General features: G+C 54.2%; 1 protein-coding gene across 1 annotated transcript in view; it reads left to right on the top strand.

Moving 5' to 3' along the window:
• WSCD1 (WSC domain containing 1) overlaps positions 1-20385 on the top strand; it is a 41082-nt gene that overhangs the window by 7583 nt on the left and 13114 nt on the right. The window contains exons 2-5 of the mRNA XM_081219449.1: positions 1717-2420; positions 8764-8878; positions 9214-9398; positions 13620-13741. Coding sequence (XP_081075575.1) covers positions 1994-2420; positions 8764-8878; positions 9214-9398; positions 13620-13741 — 849 coding nt within the window. The 5' untranslated portion in view covers positions 1717-1993. The remainder of the gene's footprint in view (positions 1-1716; positions 2421-8763; positions 8879-9213; positions 9399-13619; positions 13742-20385) is intronic.

Below are 20385 nucleotides of genomic sequence, written 5' to 3'. Positions count from 1 at the left end.
GGATGGATCGGAGGGGCCAAAGCTAGAGGCAGGGAGATCAGTCAGGATTTCTTGGCATTTTCTCTGCGGTTCTACAAATCTGACGAGGCTGGCTGGGGTGGGCCTGGCACACACCAGCTTAGAGAGAAAATAAAAGCTCTGGAGACCCGTCTGGAAGGGCTCCCAGCCTCAGGGTTTAATTCCACCTTCATTTGCTGATTCCCTAGCCTGCCACCCCTGCCCCAGCCTAAAGGACCCACCAGACCCCCATATTCCCAGATCCTGCCCTCCCCAGAAGCCTCAGAACCTGGCAGCTCTCAGCATTGAATCAGAAAGGGTCATGCTGGTCTGGGCCCCTCCCGGGACCCTGGAGTGCCAGGCCACTAGAGCCCAAACATTATCTTTCCTCTCACACCCAGCCGCCGTCCGTAGGGCACAGAGCAGCCATTGAGGGGCCGTGGGGCCCTGGCCGGGGTACCGGGCCCTGTTACAGGCAGCGGCTTAGTCACGCCCCTAGGAGTCTTTCTCCCCGGGACAAGCCTGTCCTTGTGTTAAGGGCTGTCCTCACCCAGCAGCCCGGCTCACAGCAGCTGCGGGACCCTCTGCGAACTCGTGACAGTGAACTTCAGAGGCGCCGCCAAAGGAAACCAAAGCCCAGCGTGAGAGCTGAGTCCTGGGGAACAGAGGGGCACCTGGGAAGGCTGCTCTGAGAGCCCTCCCCCCTTCACCTCACCAGGCGCCCAGCCCCGTTGGCAGGTGCATGGCCTGGGGCACTCTCCTGCTCTGGCCTCCTGCCTTCAGGAAGCCTGGAAAGACTACGCAAGCCCGCTCTCTCCCCGTGTGCCCTCTCCTGTGTTAAAACCGACCCACGTCTGCAGAAGCATTTCCAAAAGACAGTTTGCAGGCCCAAGGCACCCGGGGAGTCAGCACGCATGTGTTGAGCACCTGCTGTATACTCACGCCTTGGGCTGGGTGCACACGTAGGTGGTGGGGTCTCATAATAGGCTGGGCCACGTGTCAGTTCAGAGTCCAGGCTCTGAATACAGACTGTTCCAAACCTTGGCCCCTCTGCTCACCAGCTGTGTGACTTTGGGAAAGTTACGTTGCCTTCTTTTGCCCCAGTTTCCTCATCTGTAAAATGCGGATAGTACTGTACGGTATCTACCTCGCTGGGTTGGTGTGAGGATTAAATGAGATGATACATAAAGCGTTTTAGCTCAGTGCCTGGCATGAAGTAAGGATTCAGTGCAAAGACACTGCTGTGGGTCTTTTTGGTTTTTTTTTTTCTTTTTTTTGATGGGAGTGGAAGGTGTTTCTTTCTTTCTTTTTTTCTCCCCCAGACCCCCCTCCCAGCCAGGCTGCCACATAACATTGAGCAGAGTTCTCTGTGCTGTACAGTAGACCTTTGTTGGTTATCCTTTTAAACACACCTCGGCTGCTGTTTTTCCTCCTTACCACTATCGTTATTGGATCTTCCTGCCGCTCCGGGATAGAGTGTTAGCCCCCTTTTACAGATGAGGAAGCTGAGGCCCAGTGAGGTGAAGTAACCCACCTGATGTCACACAATAATGCAGTGGCGGAGCTGGGACTGGAACCCAGCTCTCTTGTCATGTAATCTTGCAACACGGCTGTTCCCTTTGGTAAACAGAGCCCAGGAGTGCAGGGTGCCTGACCCTGGGGCAGTGGGAGAAGTGGACCCTCCTATTGCATCTAAGTGCCCTTTCTCTTCTTTTCCAGATTTATAAGCTGGAGATGAGGGTCGCTAGAGCCCAGGGATGGCAAAGTTTGTGACACTTGGGCAGGAGCTGCAGCTGCAGGGTCCAGGCCGGAGTTAAGTGATGGGGCCATTTGAGCACCTGCGGAAAACCAGGCAGGAGGAACAGTAACCCCAGGAGAGCACAGGCTGCTGCTGCCGGGATGCAGGGATGACGCCTCCGCAGGCCCCAGCCTCCCTCCCGCCTGGGTGCTAGGAGCCGTCCCTGGGCTCCAGCCGGGAGCCCTGCCGCCCAGGGGCATGGCCAAACCTTTCTTCCGACTCCAGAAGTTTCTCCGCCGGACGCAGTTCCTGCTCTTCTTCCTCACAGCCGCCTACCTGATGACCGGCAGCCTGCTGCTGCTGCAGCGGGCCCGAGTGGGCCTCCCGCCAGGCCCCCGGGCCCCCGGCCCCCTGCAGGCCCTGCCCGTGGCTGCCGTGGCGCTGGGCGTGGGCCTGCTGGACAGCAGAGCCCTGCACAACACCCGGGTCAGTCCAGAGCTGCTGCTCGGCGTGGACGTGCTGCGGGGCCCCCTGGCCCGGCCCCGGCCCGGCCCCCGCTGGCTCCGCAGCCGCAACTCAGAGCTGCGCCAGCTGCGGCGCCGCTGGTTCCACCACTTCAAGGGGGACCCCCAGGGGCCGCCCGCCCTGGGCCCCGAGGCCCCCAGGCCAGCCGCCAGCAGCCAAGGTAGGTGCTCAGCCCTGGGTCTCCTTGCCTATATGGGAGCTACTCCCAGGGGCCCAATTCGGGGGCACAGGACTGGTGTCCCCTCTCCCTGGCCCTGGCGGCAGCCCAAGAAGTAGGCGCCGAGAGTCCATGGCCTTCCCACACCGCCCCTTCCCCCGGCTCCGAGGCAGACAGGAGGGGCCTGGGAGGGGAAGCCCTTGGGAGTTTTGCTCGCTCCCCAGCTGGGCTCGCACGTGGCTGGAGGTTGAGATGTGCGAGTATCTTGGAGCTGAGACAGACCTTGGCTTGACTCCTGGCTCAGCCCCAAGTTGATTGGGTGACCACGTCTCTTAATTTCTCTGGGTTCCTTGGAAATGGAGGTTGGGATACCTGCCCCAGGGTTATGGTGAGGATAAAATGTGACACGATAGAGCAGCGGTTTGCGAAGCAGAGTCCCAGACCAGCAGCCTCAGCATCACCTGGGAGCTTGTTGCAAGTGCAGATTCTCAGACTTACCAAGTTCCAAACTCTGGGGCGGGGTCCGGCACGGTCTCCAGGTGGTCCTCATGCACGCAAAAGCTGAGGACCACTGGGCTAGGCGTCCTGATGTATTCACTGGCACTCAGGAACTGACAGCTATTATTATTTAAACTCCCCCAAGGTCATTCTCTTAGTTTGGGTTCCCCGGAAGCAAACCCTGAAACCAGGATTCAAATGGACTTGGTTAATTTGGGACGTGATCCCAGGAACACTGGTAGGGGAGTGGGCAGTGAGGCAGGCAAGAGAAGGCAGGGAGGTCAAGGGTACGTTATGGAGCAAGTGGGGGCTTGGAGCGAGGGTAGAACATGCATCTTAGGGTGCAGCCTGGAGGCAGCAAGGCCGCGGGGACACAGGCGGGGCACTCATCAGACTGCCAGAGTCATGCAGCTGGGACTCCATCATGGGGTCAGCCTGGTTCCAGGTCGGGACTCTTTACACCAAGTTATCCAGACTATGCAGGGCCCAGTGAACTGTGCCTGTGTGAAGTGAGCACCCACGGAGTGTCACAGCTGTTGTTGGGTGGTGACTGACCTCAGTCAGTGTCCCAGCATCCCTGTCACCACCCCATTTGGTCCTGTACCACAAATCACAGGAGAACTGCTATCCTGAGTATAAGAAGTGTAGCTGGAGCTTAGAGTCCTCAGTGGCAGGATATAGAAGATGAGGCAAGAGCCTGAGGAGGATGAGTCTGGTGGCCCAGTACAGTGAAGACTGGAGGACTCTGCCTTCTACAAGAAAGAAACTTCCATGGAATGAAGTTTCATCTGAAATCCTCTAGGTCATAGCCCTTGTGTGGGCTTCCTCAGCAAGGCTTCATGTAAGAATGAGGGAGAATTGAGGAACTGGTTCTGTAGCTCATCTCATATAGATACAATTTCTGTAAACTCTCCCCAACACATCTAGAAGATGGGTCTCTCTGCAGGCTACACCAGTGTAACTCATTTAGACTAAAGTGTAAGTGACTAAACAAAGTTGCCATGGATTTCTTGGAAAGAAGGCATGGAAAGAGCACAAGTTTTGAAAACAGACCTGTTTTCAAATACCTCTTGGTATTGCCAGTTATTGGCTCTATGACCTTGGGCAAGTTAGCCATGATTCCTCTTTTTATTTCTCTCAATCCACACTTACTGAGGACCCACGTATGAGTCTCCATGTGTGCTATTCACTGTGCACTTGAGGAGTTCAGTCTGGTGGTGGAATCAGCTATGCACCCAAATGATTACCCCACAGTGTGACTGAGGCATCATAGAGGCACATGCAAAGGGCTTGGGGCTCATTAGACAGAAGTGACAAGTTCTTTGTAACCTGGCTTCAGGGTGACTGGGCAGCAGAGGGGAGGACTCAGGGTGACCTGGTTATAGCCTTGTGTATAGAATACGTATAACCAGGAGAACCAGTGGGTACCCCTTAAGTCATCATTTAGAGAGGCGATGGAAGAGGCTGCAGTGAACGCTGAGGAGATCATGGTGAGATGTAAACAGGACCGATCGTCACCCATTATACACCACCCGTTTCTGCCCTGAGCCCCTGAGTGCCCTCCACACTCTGATGCTCTGGCTGACCCTCCCTGGTGACCCCCAAACCTAGCAAGTGAAGGGTTAATGCCTGGTACAGCGGGAACAGTGAGGTTCCGGGTGTTGAATGGTGATAATTCTGACAGGTTGGTGCCCCGCCCCAATAGGTTATTCAGTATTTTGAATATCCCCCAGGATTGGAGGAAGAATTCGCCCTCTGGGAGAGGCCGTGGTATCCTGGCTGGAGATCTTCAGAGAAAGTGGGGAGAGGTGGGCACTGGCCTGAGGACCCTCTGGGAGCCCCCTCCCCTTCCTGGGGCTCTGTGGGCCCCGCACAGCCAGGCGGGCCTCCCTGGTGGAGAGTAGCTCACAGGCCAGCCCTCGGGACAGCTGCTGGGGTTGCAGACAAAGAGAGCGTCTCTTTGCGGCCCGGGCAGCCTGCCATCCCCCTGTAAGGGGATCCGGCAGGCAAGCCTTGGAAGCTGCAGGAGGCCCCATCAATCACTGAGCATTTCATTATACCTTGGACAACATCCATAATGGAATAAAATGTCAGTAAGTTTACTAGGGGAAAAATAGTAACTTCTTCATAGCCAGTTTGTTTTTTATTGATAGTAATTTGCAAAGACATTGCAATATCTCCAAAGCCATCGTTAATAGCCTCATGGCATGTCCACTTTGATGTGCAAATGAGCAGATGCCGAGTCACAGACAATAATATATCGCCTCCGTTTCAGCCGAAAGTAATAAATCCGTCTCAGAATGTGTCCCAGTGCATCCCTGGGAAGTCCTTTCTTTTTGCACATTCTCTCTTTCTAACTCTGTCAGGGAGTTAGAAAAGCCATTCATTATTTTTCCAGGAGAAAGGGCTCCCCTCCTCCTCGCAAGCAGAAGGGGAGGCGCCTGCGTCTCAGGCCTTTGCTACAAACTGAGATGGGACCAGCGGGGCGTGGGCGTCCCCTCCAGACCGGTCAGTTCCACCCGATGGCCAGCTGGTAGCTGGTTAGCCTCTTCTTGTTTTTGAAGAACCCAAGCCTGACTGCTCAAAACCATTTCTTTCTCTCTTATTAATGTCTTCCGCTAATATTTACGGAGCCGGGACTTCCCTGGTGGCACAGTGGTTAAGAATTCGCCTGCCAATACAGGGGACACAGGTTCGAGCCCTGCTCCGGGAAGATCCCACATGCCGCAGAGCAACTATGCCCGTGCGCCACAACTACTGAAGCCCACATGCTTAGAGCCTGTGCTCTGCAGCAAGAGAAGCCACCACAATAAGAAGCCCGTGCACCGCAATGAAGAGTAGCCCCCGCTCACCTCAACTAGAGGAAGCCCGCGCACAGCAACAAAGACCCAACACAGCCAAAAATAAATATATTAAAAAAAAAATTTACGGAGCCATTGTCACACTCGGCCCCCAGGTTAGAGTGTAGGATCGGAATAATTATAGCTGTTACTTATCTGAGCATCTGTGATGTGCCTAGGTGTACATCTGTTACTTAATCTTTGAACAGCCTTATGATGTCAGTGGTGCTATCACCATTTTAATGACGAAGGATTTTGCATTTCAGGGAAGTAAAGTCATGTAAAAATATTTATTGTTAAAAATGACATATAAACAATAAAAACAGTCACCACTGAGCCCGTACTACATGCCACGCCTGCATTAGATACTTTCTGTGTTATCTCGTGGAATTCTCACAACCACCCCATGAATTCCATGAGACCATATCCCCATTTTACAGATGGGGAAGTGGAGGCTCAGGAAGGGGAAGCTGCACATGCCAGGTCACGCAGTCAGATAGTAGTGGAACCTGGATTTGAATCTAAGGCAGCCCATTCGCTAAGGCTGTTTCCCCACTCTCCCCGCAAAATGTGTATGTGCCGGTCTCAGCCTTCAGGGGTCTTGAGCCCAGGCACCTTTAGAACCTTCTGGTTAATTTCCCATCAACGGTGATAAATGTTTAGCAACCCCTGAGCTTGTTTTGGATGTTTACTTGAAAGCTATAATAGAATTTCTTCTTTGCTGAGCAACACACATCAGAAATTTCTTAAATACTAGGTTTTTTTTGTTTTGTTTTTACTAAGTAGGCAGGCTAAGGAGAGCGACTGATTCTCACTGACCTGGGTGAAGGCTTTCTGGTCTTGGTAGTCCTGAGATTTATATAAAGAGAGAGAAGCTTGTGGGGACTGGGTGTCTGGGGTCCCGAGTAGAGGAGTGGAGCCTGTGTCCATGGACAGACACTGGGTGTGGCCACGTGTGTGCTGCTGGGCATCCGTGATGAAGGTGACCTCAAGAGGCTCATAGCCTGGAAGGGGGAGAGACCCTTTGGCAGACATTGAGAAGGTGACTGTTGCTCTCTCCTCAGCCCCAGATCCTCTAACCTGAGGTCTCTGGGTCTTCAACCATTCCTGGCATGGCGGAGAGTCCCATCTTCCACCATCTTGGCCATCTTCCTCTTGCCTTGCCTTTCTTAACCTGGGGCCCTGGGAATCGCACATTGGTGCAGCCAATGGGACCAGCCCCTCCTTGCATCTGGGCTCTCTGCTCCCCCTCTCGCACCCTCACAGGATGTCAGTGTGGGTTTTAGGAGCTCTAACCCACTGTTGGCATCGTGCCTGACCCTGCTTGGTGAGTCACCAGCTAAGGGGAAGGTGTGGTCCCTGCCCTCAATGAGCCTTAAGGCATGGTACAGAGACAGGATACGCAGGTGTACACGATTTTTAACAACAACCGTTAATGATAAGGATTTGGGTGACAGCAAGTTTTTCAGACACTCATTGTGACAAGTCAGAGAAAGGAGAGGCCATAGTGGGCTGGAGTGGTCAGGGCTGTAAGTTGTCAAGGACAGGTAGGAAGTAAAGTGTGGACATGCGGGAGGGAGCAGGGACATGTCCAAATGTGGCAAGAGAAATGAGCTTGGGTGGGGTGGTGGGTTGCATTTATGCATTTGAAAGTTGAGGAAACTGAGGCACAGAATGTTGAAGTGATTTAGTCAAGGTCAGAGATGGATTTAAGTGTGGTGTTCACACCCAGGAAAATCACTCCCTGATTTGGGCCCCAGGAATGAAGGCTGGCAGACCCACTCCTCCAAACCACTCAGCAGGTGGCCCTGAGCTTCTGCTTTGGGCCAGGTTCTTGGCAGCAGTAAGAGCCAGTCTTGCCTGAACAGGGAGCTCCTGGACTGGTGGATGAGATCGTTACTCCTCCCCGCACAGCCGTTTGGGAGCTGGCAGGCTGTTGGGAGGCCTTGGGCATGCTGCTTCCCAGAGACAGCCTAGTTTCCGGAGGCTGCAGCGTACCGCTCAGGCGCCACTTGAGACATCCTGCAACTGAGTGTAGACGTTCCCCTGGAGACAAGCAGCATCTTTATCACGGGTGCCTGATCCAGATCTCGGCATTCACAGCCGAGTGTGCATTCACAGCTCGGACTATGTGATGGCGTGTTTGCAAACTCCCAATGCACAGTTCCTTCAACGCGCTGTGATGCGCATGACATTTACACACCTGACACGCCTGCTTAGTGCTCGAGTTCTCCAGGCTTTGCTGTGCATTTCTGGGAGGCAGCTCCCTCTCTTGAGGTGACAGGTCAGGGCTGTTTCTCATTGACATGTGCACGGTTGGGTCAACACTGTCACTGCTTTGTGGAGTCTTGTCCCCTAGTGTCCTTTGCAGGGATGTGCCAGAGATGCCCTCACTGGGGAGGCCTCAACTGTCCCTTGGTCCTAATGATTCCCACACAGGACAGCTCTCTTACATGTTAACAGATGCTGCTTACACACCTGCAGTGATGGGGGCTTACTCCCTCCTGGGGTGGCAGATTTTCTTCTTGAAATAACTCTCCCTGTTTGCAAGATCTTTAGGTTAGCTAAGATCAGACTTTCCATAACTCATTTCTTCCCTCTGGATCACGAGGAGGTCACAGAACCTGCCTATCGAGACATTTTTGGAGGCAGAGAGGCCTTGTCCAGCCTAGGAAGGGTAGGGATGGAGAGGAGAGGGGTCCAGGGGAAGAAATTAAACCAGCCAGACTCAGTGGGTGAGGGTCAGTGGAAGAAAGTTGTATTCTGGCTGATGCCAGGCTCCTGGCAGGGTGTCTGGAGGGACAGTGGGCCATTAACTACGAAAAGGGGGAGGAAGAGAACAATGTGGAAGTGTCCAGAGGCCCTTCAGGGAGGGTTGGACCACCGCCTCATCCCCTGGGCTTCTCTGAGAAGAGCCTTAGCCAGGAAGGGCAATGCCAAGGGTGGAGCCAGGTAATCTTCCCTCTCTCCGGGGCCTCTGAGTCTCTGCTGTTCTTCCCCGCCTGCAGGCACATACATGGGATGCTTCAGTGACGACGGCCAGGAGAGAACTCTGAAGGGGGCTGTGTTTTTTGACTTGAGAAAGATGACCGTCTCCCACTGCCAGAATGCGTGCGCTGAGCGGTAAGTGTGGGACCCTGACCATCAACTCCACTGGAAATAAGGTCCAGAAAGTGGAAGTGGTGTCCCTGAGGTGATGCATCGGCTTCCAGTTGGCTGTCATAGTGTAAGCAGAGCTCGACCGATCAGATCCCAGTTGTCCGCAACAAAGAAAGTTTACTGACGGGACGGCAGGGGGTTATGGAAAGAGCTCCGGGCTCAGTGTCAGGAGACCCGGGGTTCACTTCCTGCAATGCCAGGACTCAGCCTGGCCCCAGACCCAGCTTTCATTCCTGGAACCAGACCTCAGTGCCCTGGGCCAAGGTCGGGACTCACCCCAGGCCCCGCTCTGCCTGCAGGTCCTACATCTATGCTGGCTTGGAGGCCGGGGCCGAATGCTACTGTGGAAACCGGCTCCCAGCAATGAGCATGGGGCCAGAGGAGTGTAACCATGAGTGCAAAGGGGAGAAGAGCTCCGTGTGCGGGGGTGTGGGCCGTCTCTCCGTGTACCGCGTGGAGCAGCTGCAGCCCGGCTCCAGGAAGCGTGAGTGTGCCAGTCTGTCCCTGAGCTCCGTCTGTCCCCTGCTCTGCCACCACCCCCGCATCTGCAGCCCCTCATCCAAACCACGTGGGACCGAACCCGTGCTCTGCCTTCCTCACCACCTTCCCCAGACAGGCTCGCGGCAGGGGTGTGGGGTTAGTCTAAGTTCGCTCGAGCTCATGACCGAGGCACATCTTTCCTTATCCTCTACGGGAGAGAGAAACTGATCAGGAGGCCCAGGGCCTAGGTCTAGGTGTGTCTCAGACATGCTGTGTGGCCTCAGGCAGTTTGCTTCCCATCTCTGGGTTCCAGTCTAGTTTGTAAAGTGCAGAGGCAGACTTTGATTTCTAGCAATGGGGCAGACCAGGTAGTCTGAATGTTTCCTAGCTATGAAACACCTAGAAATGCTGGGTAAAATTGTTTTAAATGCACAGCTGAACTAACAAGAAAGTAAGGAAATCCCTGGCTCCAGGAAAGAAGTGGGAACCAGGAATCACAGTGGTGAGATGAAGGTAATCAAGGATGCTGTGCAGCTCTGGGTCTCCGCCAGGGGACGTTGCTGATCTTGGTGATCACACGGCTTAGGTTTTCATGTCCACAGAGAACAGAAAAGGAGGCTTTGAGCCTCTCAGGGTAGGGAGTTGGATTGAAACTTCTGTATATAGTTGGATCCAATTTCACTGAAGTATAAATCATTGAAATTTTAGATTAAAAAAAAAACACCAGAGATAGAAAAACTTGTCTGTTTTGACCTGAGCTTTGGGTGAAAAAAAAAATTTCCTAAGAATTTATAACCTAAGAGTTTATAATTGCAGGCCTGCATTTGTATGAGTTTTGAGGTTCAGACTTCTGCTGTCTGCCTGGTCCTGAAAGCTCCAACATGAAATTTGGCTCTGGGCCATCTGGAGGTACCAACAGAGGCAAATGCAAAATTCTCTCTTGGGAGCTGTGCCACCAACCCAGGTGTAAAGAGTTCCTGTAGATAAATTCTCACTGAAGATGAGTTTACAATTCAAAATTATAGAACTCAGGAGGAAATTATCAACCACGAGGGAGAGTAAGCTGATGCATCAAACAGCAAGACTGAACCTCCCAGAATTTCACCTGAAAGTGCTATCAAACAGCGAGGACAACTGAGGGGGCCCAGCTAGATGTTTGTGAAACTCAGATTTGTCCTCATTGCAAGATGAGCTGCAGATCCACTTGATGTCATTATAAAAGGCCCTTTGATAAAATAATATGGCTGTGTACATTTGCACATTTGGGGAGCCATCCTCTTCCTGACGGGGAGGGGCCAGGCTGGGAAGAAGTCAGAGCGTGGGAGACCTCCCCCCACCACTGGCAAGTGTGAGACTGCAGATGATGGAGGCACAGCCCAGCATCCAGGAACATCAGCTCATGAACTCAGCCACCTCTGGCCATGGACCAGGGCTCCAGCAGAGCTGATGGATTAGTTCAAGAACTGGACAGAGCTCAGAGAAAGGTGTCAGGTCAGAAGCGAAGACTGCAGAGGGGTTTCTGGGAGAGCTTTCCTAGTGATGAAGGAGTTTGCTAAGCAGTCCAGAAGCCCAGCTCAGAGACGCATGGGTGAGCTTCAAAGCCAACACTGGCTACCATCTGTGGGGTCAGAGTGATGGGGAGAGTGGCTCAGTGCTCAGACCCGTCCAGCTAGGCTATTCTGGTGCTTCCTATGTTCAGACAGGATTGTCTGGGAGCCAGGGCTCCAGATGGGGGGATGGGGACAGGGGTGGAGACCCTGACAATACACTCTACAGATTCACTAATGAGCCATTAATTCAACAGATACTCATTGACACCTACTCTGTGCCAGGCCCTGTCGTGGTTCAGCAGTTTGCCATGGTACATGGATGTATCAAGTCCTGCCCTGTCATCTGGGCATCCACATGGGCTTCCTGAGGACCAAACTGCTCCAGGAGGGCTTCTTGGACCTTTGATTTTCCTGGGTCCAAACAACATTAGCCCCCCTGACTCCTCAGCCCTGCCCACCAGGAGGATCAGGTCTGTATGTGGGCTCTGGGCTGCCCTGGCAGCTCGTCCTGCCTGCTCAGCCACTGACTCTTAGAGATCAGTATTTGGCTCTAGGTTGCCCACTGGTTAAGGGTCAGATGTTCCAGTCATTCAAGCCAGCCTCAGATCTCAAGTCGGCTAGACTTGTTGTCATAGTTAATGTTGAAACGGTTGAACAGCCACCCCTTCTGGCAGGCTGTGGAGCCTGCACGGCTGACCTTTGCCTGCCTGCTCCCTTCTCAAGGGCATGAACCGACAGGACCTCTGTCAAGAGGTGACCAGGTGACCGGCCATCTGAAATTTCAGCTTCTCACTGGCAAGGAGCTCTCACAGGTGTAAGACCCATGAAGGTGCCCCCCGGGTTGGGATCAGAGGGAGGTGCAGAGCAAGTCATCAGTGGCTCCATCCTGGAGGTACCCTCTGCCCGAAGTGCCCCTGGAGCTGTCACCTGAGGAGCAGGGGAGAAGGGTGTGGAATGGACTGCCCTGGGTGACAGCCTCTTCCCCGACAGTCCCAGCGGTGAAGTCTAGAGGCAGCTGATGCTTCTAGCCGCATCTTGTAGCACTGACCTGTTACAGCTTATGCCGCGCCCTCACCTGCCCTGCCGTGTCCAATTCCTTACGCTGTCAGCACATTTTGGGCACCTGCTGTGTGTCAGGGTCAGGACTGGGTGTGGGGAGCATTGGGGTGACCCAGATGCAGCCTCCTCCCAGGCCACAGGGAGGTACTCACCGGGACACTGATCACCCCACTCGCCCTGCCTGTCTTGCTCACCCTCCCTTGCCATGTGGCCCGAAGCCTGTCTCCCTGGAGACTGTCCCACCCCAGTGCAGCTGACCGAGGACCACAGCCCAGTCCGTCTAGATATTTTGTCCTTTGGGGGCCCAGTCATGCTACCGGACAGGACGGAGTTCTGTGGGTCCTGCACAAGTCATCACCCCAGGCCCTTGCACCAAAATCCAGGGCAGGAAAGTGGCTCTGGGAGATGGGTGGGTGCATGTCATTCCTCAGAACAACTCTAGCTGCCAGGCGTTACTTAGGTGAGAAAATGGAGAGTCTCTGAGTCCATGACACGCCCAGATGGCTGACTGAGTCCCTGGCGGTGCCGGGGCTCGATCCCAGGCCGTTAGGATGCTCCGCCTGGACTGTTTTCCCAGCACCAGGCTGCTTTCCTTCATCTGTGCCCTGAAAGGTCCGTGCCCTGATAGGTCCGTGCCCTGACGCCCAGACCACTGGTGCCATGGTCGATAGGATGGGCCTCCAGACCCAGAGTTTGGTCCTGCTTTGTAGTTTTGCATGGAGAGGGCCTCCCGCCATGGTGCCGGCTGGCTAGAGGGTTTCTACTCTCTCCAAGAGGTGTGGCAGGTGGAGAGAACCGGGAGAGATGCTGAGCCCCAGGAGATGTTGTGTTCAAAGGAGCATGGGATGAGAATCAGGACGCCATCCAGAGAAACTCTGAGGAGTCTGGAGGAAATAGGAACAGTTGGTGCCGGAACATTCCAGAAGGTTTGTCCCCACACCAAGGAAGCCAGCTAGGGAGCTGAACTTCTCCACCAGAAGGTCTGTAGAACAACTTGGCAGCCTGTGTACCACGGGCTTGAGGAGTATTCCTAGAATTTGGCAGGAGTTCAAGATCAGAGAGAAAGCAAAGTAGTGGTGTGACTCGACGGCCCAGCAAGGGGGAGTGTGGCAGGATTTCAGGTTTCCAAATTGACTTTTCTTTTCGTGCGTGTGTGGGTAGGACAGAGTCTTCCAGAGTATCAATCTCTTGGGTCACCTGGTGCAGAATCTAGCACAGAATGGATGCACAGTCCCGATTTGTGGAAGGAAGGAAGGAAGGAAGGAAGGAAGGGAGAGAGGGAAGGAAGGGAGAGAGGGAAGGAGGAGGAGAGGATGCACACTGTCCCCCGAGGGCTGGCAGGAGAAGCAAGACGTGAGTTCAGAAGCTTCAGCCAAATGGTCCCTTGTCGGTGACCCCGGCCACCAAGGCTAACGAAGGTTCTGGTGCCTGGTTTCTCTCAGGAGCTTGGCTTGACCACAGCCTCTACGGGCAGTTTGCCCTCTCTGATTGGAAATCTGCCTTTCCCAAGTGTACTTCCACCTGTTTCGGCATCTGAAGCCACCATTTTCCTCTGTGACAGGCACTTAGAACGGTGGGCACCATTTCTCACCGGAACCCCATTTCCTTCCCTGCAGGAAGGACCGTCACGTACCGGGGCTGCTTCCGACTGCTGGAGAACATCACACACGCCTTCCCCGACTCCCTGGTACAGGCCAACGTGACCGTGGAGACGTGTTCAGGATTTTGTTCCCAGAAAGTAAGAACAATTATGATCTCACAGCCCTGTCCTTTAACCATCCAGCCTGAGTGGTGGTCTCAGGGAGGGGCAGGCGCCCGTGCGGGACTGCGGCTGTCCGTCCTCGGAGCCTGGGTGGGAGCCGAGGAGGGAGGTCCGGGAGGGCGGCGGGCGATGATGCAGCAGAGTCGCCGAGGATGCCAGCAGGAAGCCCGCTAACGAGGTGATCGGGGCTGGGTGGGGAATTGTCAGAGAAGGTTGTAAAGCTGAAAGAATCATGCCTTTCCCGACGTGAGCTCTTGGCACACGTGTCAGATGTTAAATTGACTTGGTTTGGAAGCAGGAAGATGCTGGCTTGGGACTTGGGGAGTGCAGATTTTCTGTTATTTGCGCCGACAGCGTTGGGCCATGAATCTGACTTCGGGGGCTGTAGACACTCATGTACCTTTGGTTCAGCCTGGGCTGAGGACTGGAGTGTGGCTCTGTGCAGGGGCCAGGCTGGGCACCAAAGGCCACTGTCCTTGCATTGCGTGCCAGCTCCAGGGTGGGAAATGTTGATCAAGGCCACATGGGGCTTGCACAAAGCAGGACCGGGGACGGGGTGTGAAGCGAGGCTGGCGGGACCGGCGGGCCGCCCAAAGAGCTCTGAGAGCTGGGGCTGGAGACCCGTGGTCTCCAGATTGGGCTGGATGCTGTGGCCCTGGAAATAGCCCTGGGGGGCAGTAGGCTGGGATTTGGGGCTGCTCCGATGTGCTGGGGTTCAGTAGCCTCGATGGGACTGTGATACGTGGCAGTGTAACAGAGTAGGACTAGCAGAGAGGAGGGCCTTGGCAACAATGATGCTATTTATCAACAGAAGCTAACAGGTATTGATCATTTATTCCAGGTTCTGTTCCAACTTTACATGTGTTAACCCATGTAATCCTCTTGACAACCATAGGTGCTCCTATTTTTTTTTTTTTTTTTTTTTTTGCGGTACACGGGCCTCTCACTGCTGTGGCCTCTCCCGTTGTGGAGCACAGGCTCCAGACGCTCAGGCTCAGTGGCCATGGCTCACGGGCCCAGCCGCTCCGCGGCATGTGGGGTCTTCCCGGACCGGGGCACGAACCCGTGTCCTCTGCATCGGCAGGCGGACTCTCAACCACTGCGCCACCAGGGAAGCCCCCATAGGTGCTCCTATTAACTGCATTTTGCAGGTGAGGAAACAAAGAGCTCGGGCATTCTGCCCAAGGTCATACAGCCAGGAAGGGAGAGATCCAGGATTTGAACTCCGCCTAGCTCCATAGCCTGCTGGTTGTTAGAAGGGTATAGGGCGTGGGCCTCAGCGAAAGCACATGTAGTTGGACACGAAGAAGCACTCCCTCCATGGGGCCCCGACCCACAGGGAGCTGCTGTGCTCTCAGCCCTGTTGAGATGCTTCCCTTGGAGGTGGGGGGAGACAAAGCCTTTTTCCTACTCGCTTCCCTCTTGCACAGTCGCGGCCTTTGAAGTGGCTCTCTGACATCTCCGGCATTTCCAAAGCCACTGCCAAGGATGTCTTAGGCATCGGGGCTCACGAGACACAATTCTGGGAGCCGAAAAGACTGTTGATTCACAGACATCTGGCCTGGGGACCCCTTCCTCCCCTCTCCCCCTGGTGGGAGCAGAACCAGTAGAGATGGCAGGGACACCTGCTCGCCCGGCGGGGAAGCACGCCGCCCTCTCTGGGCTTCCTTCACACCTGCCGTTCAGAGCGGCTCCCCGGAGGGCCGCCCACTGGAATCAGAGGAACTCAGCTGGTCTGGGCCTGCTGAAGGCCAGCCTCCCGGTCAGCAGACATAGAGGCATCTTCCTGTGTGCCGGGCGCTGGGTTGCAGCCTTCCCACTGGTGGTCGGCTCTGATCCTCTCAGCGCTCCGTGAGTGGGGATGGTCTGACCCCTGCTTGCTGCGGAGCCAGTGCAGGTTTGCAGGAGTGAGAGCTCTCACACGCAGCACAGAGCGACGGGCTTTACATCCCACTCTCGACACCACGCCCCGTGCCTTTCACGCTGCTGCCCCTCGGTGTGATGGGAAGGGGACAGGCGAGTTAGCCGGAGGAGACAGGAGACAGGAAACGGAACGAGAGGAAAGGGAGCGGCAGCGTCATGGCTGTGCCTCTCTGATGTTTTAAATGATTTTCAATAGAGAACGTGCTCACGTGGAACACAGTAAAAAGACACCAAAGGGGGTCGAGGGGAAAGTCTTCCTCTCACCCCTGTGTGTCGTCCACTCAGCATCCTTCCTTGGACGCAGCTGACGGGCCTGACCTCGGCCAGCCACTCTCAGAGAGATTCTATGAATATTCAAGTGGTTGTTCCTTTACAGAGTCATGATGCCTTTACAAACCCCACAGATGGTAACGAGCCACACACACACAATCCCCCACTCTCTCTTAGAGACTGGTCCACATTGGCACAGAAAGCGCTTTCCCACTCTTTTATTCAATTACATGGACGTCCTATAACTTATCTAACCAACGCCCCGCTGTTAAGCATTGAGGTTGTTTCCAGTCTTTTGCTTTTACAAACAAGGCTGTGATGACTATCCTTGTAGGTGGGTCGTTTTGTGTCGGTGGTAGACCTGCCAGATAAAATTCTTAGGAGGTACCAGGTCAGAGGCTGGCTGGCCTTGTCCTGTGGGTAAACTTTGCCGTGCTGCCCCGGCAAAGGTTGTGTTAATTTTACGCCCCACCGGCTCTGCATGAGAGGGAAGCAAGGCATCCTTGTGCCTTTTCTTTTGGAGAGGATGACTTCAAAGCAGCATCCCAGGTAGACGGCCCGGCATTCTGGGGATGCCTCCCCTGGGGCAGCCCACAAGGGCCCAGAGAATTCTGCCTTGTGGTTACAGACACAGAACTTGACGATTTTAAACTCTTCAACTCCTGTTTCCAGCCATTCTTCATATTTACTGACAGAAATCCAGGTCGCTGCAATCTCACATTGCAACGTGTGCCAAAAGATACCTGAGGGTTGTTGATAGCTTATGCCATTTTGCACCTTTGCATTTTGTACGTCTCCCCTCGAGATGCATTTCAAGGACAGGTTACTCGCTTGGCTCTGGGCAGTGATGCTGCGAATTGTTGAGGTCAGAACAAGGATGAAAGGGTGTCCAGGGTTCTCAGAAATGGCCTTTGCCCTACAGGCGTCAGAATCTGTGCTGACAGCTTGGCTCATATCCTGGCCTCCCCTGTATTGTCAGATGGGGCAGGGACAGTGGCTGTTTCCTTGAGTCCCATTGTTTCGATCCACAGAATGTTGCAGCTGTGAGGATCAGAGTCACTATTTCCAGCTTTCAAGTTGAAAGGAGGTCTTGGCAGGACATACTTGTGGGATGGGGGCCAAACACATACACTGACACTTATGGGGGGGGATGCCAGCTGCCCCATGAGATAGAGCTCACCCCTGAAGCAGGGATAAGACAGGAACTGGGTGATTCTGACATACAGCAGAGGAAGGTCAGTGCCTGATGGGGATGAAGGAGGCTTGGAGGGAGGCTTCAGTAGGAGGCGGCAACTTTTTGGAAGGGTTAGAGCTGGAGGATGTGGGGTGGTATCAGCGGGCAGGGGAGGGGCATGAGGAGTGCATCATAAAACTAGGCAATGGCTGGGCAGGGGTGAGGTAGTGGGAAGGCAGCCAGCCCGCCCAGAGTGCAGGGCTCCACGGTGCCATGTGAAAGGTAGGACGGGGACAAACTGCAACAGGCCTTGGATGCCCGCCTCCAAGTCCAGATGTTTTTCGGTGGCTAAGAGGGAGCTACTGATGGTGTGGCAGGGAGGGGGCGGTGTGACTGGTGTGGGGCTTCATAGCTGTGGGTAGGATGCTCTGGGGTGAGGGGTGTTCTCGGTGGATCCCTCTGGGAGACAGCAGTCCTCAGGGCCACCCCCGGAGACGCCTTGGCAAAACTGTGACTGGAGTCCACCTGTGACCTGGCTCTGGAATTAGGAATTCCACGTAGGGCAGGGATGATGCCCCAGATGTCATACTTGTAAGTAAAACCACCATCTGCCTGACAGAGTGAGCCTTTGCTTCCCAGAATGTCTGTTCCTCCCTTCTCCCTCATCCTGCTCTGCGGTTGTTGGTATGACTTGGACTCAAGCCTTCTGGATGGTCCCCATCAGCTCTCAGGTTCCCAGTGGGAGCTAGGCTGGGACCCTGATCTCACTCTAGGGCAGGGTTGCTCATCCTTGCAACTGTTGACATTTTGAGTTGGATAATTGTTTGGGGATCTGTCTGTACGTTGTAGGATATTTAGCAGCATCCCTGGCCTCTACCCACTACATACCAATAGTACTCCCCACTTAGCTGTGACAACCCAGACTGTCTCCAGACATAACCGGGGGTCCCCTGCAGGGGAACCACTGTCCCAGACGGCCACCTGGAATGTGTTGGCTCAGCCATACGCAGGCCCGGTTCACGTTCCCCACGCATCTGAATCCTGGTGATGGATTGTCTTTTACAGCTATTTAGGGAGGATGAAGAAGCAAAGTCCGCCTCCAGCGCTGAGGTCTGGTGGATACAGGATCAGCTGGCAGTTCAGCTGACCCGGGCCTGCAGAGGCCAGGGATCTCCTTGCAGGAAGCGTCTTCTCTCTCCTCTCCTGGACGTTGAGGGTGAAAGAGAGAGGTGAATTTGGAGATTTCTGGCTGTACTTTCCTGACCGACGTGCCAAGCACTTCCTCTCCAGAAAGGCTGGTGGCACCGAGGCTGCAGAGACGTCCCCGTGGCAGCTTCATCTCGTCCTAATTTGGCTGCAAGACAAGCTCAGGTGTCCCACGACGTGGGAATGGTTACATTATGCCACGGCCATACAGTGGACAATAATACAGCCATTGAAAATGTTTTCAATGACTTTTATGATGGAAAATGCTCACAGCAGACTGTTAAATGGGGCAGAGCGAAACCTGAGGGTGGGGACCACAGGCTTAATTAGGGCTGGCTGGGCAGGGGGGCCGGGAGCGGCAGATGCCAGAGGTGGGGCATGCAAGCAGGAAAAGAGGGGGGGCCTTCTTTGTGCCATGCCCCAATTTCGAGCACCATCTGAGATTTATCTGTGGCTCCCGATCAAAATCTCTACTGTTTTTTTGCTAGTTAGTTACAACGGATTTGGGGAGCTCCCAGAGTGTAGTTTGACAGGGAAAGAGCATTTGGGGCCACATCAGCATCTTAATGATCTGACTCTGTGCCAGCAAGGGCGACTTGACCTATGTAATGTGTTTTTAAACACAGTAAAATGATCTTGTCTAATTTTCTGCAATCGTGTTGGTGATGGAAGAATACCTGTTCATTCTCAGGCCTCTAGATGTTATCACCTCCTTCATTTGAACAGAAGGTGAAAATGATCTTAGATGTTTGCATCGCTACCCATTCGGATGTGGGGTCGTGAATTTTGAAGCCCCGTATTGGTGTTCGAGTAGATAGGCTGTGCCGTTCCTGCGGTGGGACTGATGGGTGAAATCTGGCACCATCTGCCAATAGGTTACTAACGTGTGAAGCTCCGGCTGTTACACCTCGTGATCGGAGGTTTGTTCTCCCAGCAACTGCTCGTGGTCCTACTGAGAAAGGCATCGCAGGGAGAGAGGTGTTATCCTTCCTGCCTGCCCTCTTTTAGCCTCTTTGGGGTGTATAAGTTCTTCATACAGAATCGTTAGCACCTGGATGTTTTCCCATCGACATTTCTTCTGAGGTTTTTCCTTTGTCCGTTTAAAGGAGGCGCTAACCCTGCTGCCTGTGGAATGGAAAGGCACGCATTAACGCGGAGCCGGCTTGTTCTCTGCTGGGCAGTGGCTCTGGCCACGTCCCCTTGGATCCTGATAGATGCAGTCCATCCTGCGTGGGTCTGGGTTTTGTGAATTACTACCTCTGTCTGCTGTCTGGGGCTCCAGTCTGCCGAGAGCCATCGCCCAAGGGGACATCCCCTAGGGGCCTCTGGAGACACTCTGACATTGAGCTTCAAGTAGTCCTGAGGCAGCACCTTTGAGGCTGGACACGTGGAAGAGGGCTGATGAGTTAGCTCTTCCGGTGGAGAAGAGTGAATACAGAGAGATGGCCTAATGCCCCCCCCCATGCCTTTGGCCTCCTCCGGACTCGGACCAGCCAACTTGCTGAGGGTCTGCTCTCTGAAAGGCCCCTTAAGAGTATAGTTGTTCCTTGAAGAACACAGGTTTGAACTGCACTTGTCCACTTATGTGTGGATCTTTTTCAATAAATTCGTACCACAGTATACATCATCAGCCACTGGTTGAATCCACGAACACGGAACCACAGACTTGAGGATCCACGGATTTGGGTATCTGTGCCAGGTCCTGGAACCCATCCCCTGCAGATACCAAGAGATGAGCGTATTTCATGGCATCCTAAAATCCCCCTGACAGCTGGAGACATCAAGACTCAAGCCGTCTAAATTTAAACTCACACCAGAGCCCTTAATCATTAAGCTATGCCCCTTTTACAGATGATAAAACCAAGGCTCACAGCTGCCCGGGAGCTTGTCGACAGTCACACAAATGAGATTCAAAGCCTGGGATTCCTGACGACAGGCCTCAAACTGGGTCCACCTCCCGTAGCTGCCCCTCCAAACCACACAGCCCCGCACCTGCAGTCAGATCAGAGGGAAACATGCTCTCAGTTACAGGATCAGCGGACAGGTT

This window comes from Mesoplodon bidens (assembly GCF_964165515.1).
Source record: "Mesoplodon bidens genome assembly, chromosome: 19".
NCBI classification, from domain to species: Eukaryota; Metazoa; Chordata; class Mammalia; order Artiodactyla; family Ziphiidae; genus Mesoplodon; species Mesoplodon bidens.
The sequence above is the reverse complement of the archived record's forward strand: the minus strand, read 5'-3'. Positions and strand labels throughout refer to the sequence as shown.